Source organism: Malania oleifera, chromosome 3 (assembly GCF_029873635.1).
Source record: "Malania oleifera isolate guangnan ecotype guangnan chromosome 3, ASM2987363v1, whole genome shotgun sequence".
NCBI lineage: Eukaryota > Viridiplantae > Streptophyta > Magnoliopsida > Santalales > Ximeniaceae > Malania > Malania oleifera.
In genome coordinates this window covers 4,061,885-4,069,069 of record NC_080419.1, presented here as the reverse complement: position 1 = coordinate 4,069,069, position 7,185 = coordinate 4,061,885, and the positions used below count along the sequence as shown (strand labels likewise).

The 7,185-nt window shown below is 38.8% G+C and overlaps 1 protein-coding gene across 2 annotated transcripts; it reads left to right on the top strand.

Annotated features, from left to right (window-relative positions):
• The first annotated feature begins 4,020 nt into the window (after positions 1-4,020).
• Positions 4,021-6,024, top strand: LOC131150553 (transcription factor bHLH148). Of its 2 annotated transcripts, none has more exons than XM_058101350.1 (3): positions 4,021-4,332; positions 4,700-5,433; positions 5,706-6,024. In XM_058101350.1, exon 2 carries the CDS (start codon positions 4,798-4,800, stop codon positions 5,419-5,421), a length of 624 nt encoding a protein of 207 aa, XP_057957333.1. In that variant the 5' UTR covers positions 4,021-4,332; positions 4,700-4,797; the 3' UTR covers positions 5,422-5,433; positions 5,706-6,024. The 2 variants fall into 2 exon arrangements, with proteins under 2 accessions (XP_057957333.1, XP_057957332.1); XM_058101349.1 differs by having other exon boundaries at positions 5,611-6,024.
• The last annotated feature ends 1,161 nt before the right edge of the window (positions 6,025-7,185 follow it).

The following is a 7,185-nucleotide window of genomic DNA, read 5'->3' as shown; positions in this document are numbered from 1 at the left end:
TCTGGTATGGTACTGCATATATATATATATAGAATGACCTTTTCCACTGTATATATTCTGTTGTGTTTGGATGTGTTTAGGGTGGCTGGGGACCCCACGGGGTGAGACCCTCATCCTTTGCACTGTATCTTTTGATGTTTTATTGGATACAGGGATAGGATAGATTACGTTTTCACCCCTAGGTCCCATTTTCGGGTTCAGGGTGTGACATATACAATCACACACTGATGTAATATCTTCCTCCTTACTAAGAAGTGTCTCACCCCGAATATACAACCTTTGTTTCAGGTCCTGCAGAGCGTTAGCTTTAGTTGGTAGTGGGCTTTTGGAGTGAAGTATTGTTGTTAGTTACGTAAGTGTTTTGTTTATGTATTGGATTTTAGCTCAGAGTGACTTTTGGGGATGTAATACAGTTTGTGTTCTACGGAAGTGTGAATGTATGTAAAGGATAGTTAGGTACTCTAGTACGTCTATTAGAATCCATATGAAGGTTTATATTTTCCGCAATATATGAGAGTACAGATCATTATAAAATACTTATATATCCCTGTTTAGGGAGGGTAGATATGTATGTTATCAGGATTTGTACAGATTATGTTGCACAGTAGCACTCTGGGGTTGTATAAAGGGTAGGGTCGTTACATGTAGGGCCAATTCGGGTACTTTAGGAGGTGGAATAATTATTCGAGACTGCCATGGCATGGTGAAAACGGCTTTTTCAAGCTATTTTGGCAATGGTATGAACAATAGTTCAGCATTAAAAGTGATTCTGGAAAGAATTTGTTTATGCAAACGATTTTATTATTTTAATGTGATTATTGAAAGTGACTCGCGAATTATTATTGATTGGTTTCAGAAAGGTAGATGTACCTTATGGTATCTTTGGGATTTTTAGGAGGATCTCGTGGCGGAGATAGAAAGAGTGAACTTCATTGTGATCCATCAATATAGGGATGGTAATAGTGCGGCTAATTTTCTCGCTAGAGAATGAGAAATGGGAAACAATGTCATTTACGAAGAACAACATCTTTTATCACGTTCTTTGAAAGGTATCTTTTGGATGGATAAGTTGGGTCTCACTTCCTTTAGTCATTAGATCATTCTCTCAATTTTTCTTTGGTTGGTTTAGATTTTTTTATTTTAGTTTATTTTATTATTTTTGTTTTTGATAGACCTGTTTAGATTTGTTTCTTATTTAGTTTTGTTTGGATTTGTAATCCTATTTTGGTTGGTTGTTGGTGTCGTTTTTGGGAAACCTTCAAATTTTTATGTGTAATCTCCTAATGCTTCTCTTGTAACCATAGTATTCCTCCGCCAAAAGTGAGGGTATATTAATAAATAATTGGAGGTTCCGCCCTCCTTTAGTTTTTTTTTAAAAAAAAAAACACACATGTAATAAATTCAATGGCTAATTGTGTTATGTGGTGATTTCTTTCACTTCTTGTTTTTTTTTTTTAATAACTTTTGTCTCCTTTTTTTTTTGTGGTTGCCAAACGTGTCATCCCTTACTATGACATGAAGCTCAACTCATGGTGTTCATATTCCCTTTTTTTCTTTTACCTCAAACAAAAAAGGTGTATTGTTGGGTGCTATTCTATGAGTCACATGTAGATTTCTTCCACTTTTTTTTTAGTAACTTTTCCCTATTTTTTTCGTTGATGAACATGTGTTATTCTTTGGTTTTTATCATTTGCGTGAAGCTCAACTCAAGGTGTTCATGTTTCATCCTTTCCTAACTCAAACAAGAAGTGTATATTGTTGATTGCTGTTAGTGGTGTAAGTGAGTCAAACTTACTCGCGAGCTACTCAAAATTGACTCACCCCTAACTCGACTTGACTCAACTCGATTCTATTTGGAGTCTGAGTTGAGTTCGAGCTACTCGAGTATTTTAAGGAGTCAAGTTTGAGCTCAACAATAATATTCAAGTCCAGTTTCAAGTCTAATTGAGTTTTTCTTTTTTATTATTGTTTTTGTATTATGCATACCATATAATACATATTTTATGAATATAATATAATAAATATTTATATATGTTTAATATTAATTTATACTCGAGTCAAGCTCGAATTTTATGAACTTGTAACCAAGTCGAGTTCGAGTTTAACAATTGTGAGATTGATCGAGTTCAAGTATTTTGTTGTATCAAATCGACTCGATTATAGCCCTAGTTGCTATTTTATAAATCACATGCAATAAATTCAATGGACAATTGTTATATGGTGATTTCTTTCACTTTTATTATAACTTCTGCCTACTTTCTTTTGTTGCCAAATGCATGTCATTCTTTGATTGTTGCCAAATGTGTGTCATTCTTTGACTATTGCCATTGGCGTGAAGCTCAACTTGAACAAAAATTGTGTATTGTCGGTTACTGTTCCATGAACCACATTTTATGGATCGAATGACTAACTATTATCTCGTGATTTATTTTAATAATTTTTTCCTTTTTTTTTTTTCGGTTGACGAATGTGTGTCATTATTGGACTTTTACCATTGGTGTGAAGCTCAACTCATGGTGTTCGTATTTCCTTTTTTTTTTTTTAACTCAAATAAAAAGTGCATATTGTCGGTTGTTGTTCAATGAATCACATGCAATAAATTCAATGGCTAACTATTATGTGGTGATTTCTTTCACTTTTTTTTTAAATAACTTTTCCCTACTTTCTTCGGTTGTCAAACGTGTGTCGTTCTTTAAATATTACCATTGGCGTCAAGTTCAGCTCAAGGTGTTCATGTTCCCTCTCTTTTTTAACTCGAACAAAAAGTGTATACTATCGATTGTTATTCCATGAATCACATATAATGAATCCACCGGCCAACTATTACGTGGTGATTTATTTCACTTTTTAAAATAAGTTTTCCCTATTTTTTTTTTTATTGACGAACATGTGTCATTCTTTGACTTTAAAAATTGGTGTGAATCTCAACTCATGGTTTTCGTGTTCATTCTTTTTTTAACTCAAACAAAAAGTGCATATTGTCGATTGCTGTTCTATGAATCACATACGATAAATCCAATGACTAGTTGTTAGTTGGTGATTTCTTTCACTTTTTTTTTTTTTTTCAATAAATTTTCCCTATTCTCTTCCATTGCCAAATATATGTCATTCTTTGACTCTTACCATTAGCACGAAACTCAACTCACGATATTATTCGTATCCCCTTAATATATATATCTCGAACAAAAGGTATGTGCCAAATGTGTTCTGTGAGTCATATGTAATAAATCCAATGACTAACTATCAATGATTTTCAAGAGATCCCGAATCAACAATTGAAGCATTAAAATAGACTTTTGGTTAAACAAAACTAGTACGTGTAAAATATTATTATCAGTTGTTTAAATAGTTTAACCTAAATCAATACTCAATTCTTGTTCTATTTTACTCACGTTAATTATTTAGATTTTTCCACAAGTAACATCAAATAAGAAGAGGAGATCGAACATTTTTTTATTTGACTTCACTCTTAATAAAATTTTTAGATTAAAAGTCACTCACTTTTCCTAAGATTTGGTAAAAAAATTATAAACTTTGAGATTTCCAAAACGCCACAAATCTTACTTGAGGTTTGTACAATTCTTGAAATCTCAAGAGAGGTCTTGAATTTGTTGAAACCTAAAAGAATGTTATTATCCTTTTGTCAAATTTCAAGGAAGTTATTACCTTTCATTCAAAAATTTATTAAATTAAAATATACAACTATATTAAAATAAAAAGAGTATTATAATACTGTCAACTGCTTTATATAATTGTACCGTACTTGAAATATAATATAGTGGATAAATTGAAAATATATATATATATATAAAATAAAAAACTAAATAGAGTATTTTTGAAATCACATTAGATATGCATTTAAAACAAACTAACTTCCTATAAAAAGTACGATATGAGAAAACAAGATGAGAAATGAATTACTCCCGATAATTCATTGAAGGAGAGAGAGAGTGTGAGAGAGGGTGTGTGTGTGTGTGTGGACCCCACACTTCCTTATAAATTCCCAAAGCCAAACCCACTGAATAATAATAGCAAATTGGATTAAGCAACCCTCCCTAACGCGTGTTGTCTTCCCATTCCCCTTTAAAGCTTCCCCCACCACCACCCCCTCCTCCCCCCTCCACCATCACCACCACCACCACCCTCTGATCAGAGCCGGGAGCCCCCACCACCTCCATAATCGAAAGCAGCCACCCGCACCACAGTTTTATTCAATGGATTCCTCCATTTTGATTTCCTCCCACACCCTGCTTCTCAATTCCCTCTCTGCTTCTCGTCGATGAACCTTTTTTTTTTTCGTGAAGATTAAGACTGTTGTTCAGTTCCTGCAAGGTAATTAATCATCCTGGAAAGAAAATTTTGTGAATTTCCTGTTAATTCGTGTTTTGGTCTTTGTGTTTTGAGAGGATTCTATGCTTTTCCCGTCCCGTTTTGAATATTTGATGACAAGCTGTGGATCGTTTTTGCCTTTTTCTTGTTTCGTGAATTTTGGATCTGTGGGCTTATATGTGTAGTACTTGAGCTTTTTTAACTTTGAAGCAATGATCGATCTTTGTTATTTGGTTCCGGGAAGTTACTGTTTGAATAATTGATCGGAGTTAATGCGTTTGTAATCCAGTTAATTACCTTTCGTTGTTATCGAATCTCTCGTTGAATCGTCCGTTTTTGTCAATCTAATCTCCGCTTTTTTGTTGTCCAGGTGTTAATTCGTCGTCTGCTTCGTCTTCTCTGCCGCGATCCGATTCTTGGTTGCTTCGAATCATCGCGAGAATAATTTGATTTCGGATCAGTCGAGTCATGGCGTCATCCGTGATCTCGAATCCTGTGGCGAACTCCGACAGATCGCGAGACTTGAAGAGGAAAAAGAAGAAGATAAAAAGCCAAATCAAGGACCAACACAACAACCACAGCAACGGCAATAACCGCGCCAGATGGAAATCCGAAACCGAGCAACAAATCTACTCCTCCAAGCTCCTCCAGGCTCTGCGCCAGGTCCGCCTAAGCCCTTCTCCCTCCGCCCCCCGCCGCGGCCGCGCCGTGCGCGAAGCCGCCGATCAAGCCCTCGCCGTCGCCGCCAAAGGAAGGACGCTGTGGAGCCGCGCCATCCTCACTAACCGAATCAAGCTCAAGTTCATGAAGCACAAGAGGCCGAGAGCGCCGGCGCCGCGTAACCTCCCCTCCAGGAAGCCGAAAGTGAGCATTCTAAGGTTCAAGGGGAAGAATTTGCCAGCGGTGCAGAGAAAAGCGCGCGTTCTCGGCCGGTTGGTCCCCGGCTGCCGGAAAGAACCCTTGCCGGTCATTCTAGAAGAAGCTACCGACTACATAGCCGCTCTGGAGATGCAGATTAGAGCCATGTCTGCTCTCGCCGAGCTCCTTTCGGACTCCGGCTCCGGCGCCGGCCCTTCCACACCTACGTGCTGACTGTATTTCCAGGTGTTACTTTTTTTTTTTTTTTGGTCATTTCTTCTCCCCCCTTTCTCCCCCTTCCCCCTTTCTTCCCTATTTGCCCCTTCATTTCCTTCTATTTCTCTCTTCTTTTTTGTTCTTTTTCCATCTTTCCCCGAAGTATTTTCCTGTTAAATACATGTCTCTTTCTCGCCTCCCAAACAGATATTACAGTGTTGATGATCCTTGAGGTTCTTAATTAGAATGAATGGACTGACGATGCAACCATCCCTGTTTGATTTCGTGACTTGAAATGGCAGAACAAGCAGTGAAGAAGAAGAAGCAGCAGCATTGTCGCAGTTAGCAGCATTAATTTGGCAGCTTCGTCGAGGGTCCAGCCTTTTCCCTGAACCATTTTGGGTAAAAATTCATTGGGATGATCCATCAAAGGGCTCTGCCCAATCTGTCCCAAAAAGATTTCCCAAAAAAAAGGGGTGTGCAGGGATTTTGGTACAATTTTTTTTTTTTTTGGTATGGCTATGTCTTTGCAGCGGCTAGCTACTTAATGGCTCATGGTTGGATCCCCTGGTTCATAAGGTTGTATGCATCATTCAATAATATTTTTACTTCAAAACTCCATTTAATGCATCATCTACCCCTACCCCTCAGGATGAATGCGTTAAAAGTTTTCATAATCAAATTTTCAAAAAAAACATCATCCATTTTACATTTTAAATTATCACAATCCATTTTGTTTTATGAGGACGAATAAGGAACCGAAGAGGTCTTCAATTTGATTTCACCTCTGTGAAGAGGATGGACAAGGACTGAAAGATTCGAATAGTTAGATTTTATTTCGAATTTGACAAGATAAGGGTTTGAAGATTCGAATAATTGTGTTTGGTATTAATTTTGATGGACAGATGGTCCAATTGTGGTTCAAAATCTTGGCAAGACTAGCTAGGGTATGATCCTGATACAAGCATAAATGGGAGAGATTAAAGAGTAGTTGGGTTGTTGGTGTGATGGCGTTTGGAATCAAGGAACAAACAGAAAGAGCTTGCGTCTCTGGGCTGCAATGCTTGACGACTCACTGAGTCACCTTGTCATTCAGGTCTCTGGCTGTGTGTACTCCTCGTGGGTCTCCCCTCTCCCCCTAGCTTTCAGTTTTCACAAATCACAAAATTTACCATACTCAAAGGAAGGACGATAAGATTTGGGAGGCTACTAAGAGAGAGAGAGAGAGAGAGAGAGAGAGAGAGACAGTCCCCCCGTTTTGGGGTAAGGCAGTTTGGAGGTATGCGGGGTGGGCAACAATGAGGAAGTACGCAGGTAGTAGATGTAGGGATATAGGTTTGTCCCAAACGGACTGGCTAATACGCCAAGGGAGCCCATGGGAGAAGGGGCAGTGGATATCATGTGGGAGGGTGTCCCCACCGCACAGTGCCCTCCAATCGTGTAGAGTAGGTGCATGCCAATGTCTATGTACATGCCCCCGGTTACCATCCTATCCAGCCTCGGCCTCCTCGTTTAGGGTCACATGCCCTTCCAGTTGTGGCAACCCACCCCACTGGTTCAATACTCCCTCCAATTCACTTCTTGAGACAGGGTGCCCCTCGGGAGGGCAGGGTCACCTTCACCTTCACCCTCCCCTCGCGTCCTGACGCGAGTTGCCCGTACGTGACAACTCAACGGGAAGCACCCGTCGCTCTCGGTGGCAGGCTCCAAACTGAGGCACACGAGCGGTGGGTTTCATTTTCATCGCCGTCGCAAAGTGTCTGTATATCGAAATGTTGATGT

What these genes read in the sequence shown, in the direction of transcription:
- LOC131150553 (XM_058101350.1), top strand. Translation starts at nt 4,798, where the DNA reads ATGGCGTCATCCGTGATCTCGAATCCTGTGGCGAACTCCGACAGATCG.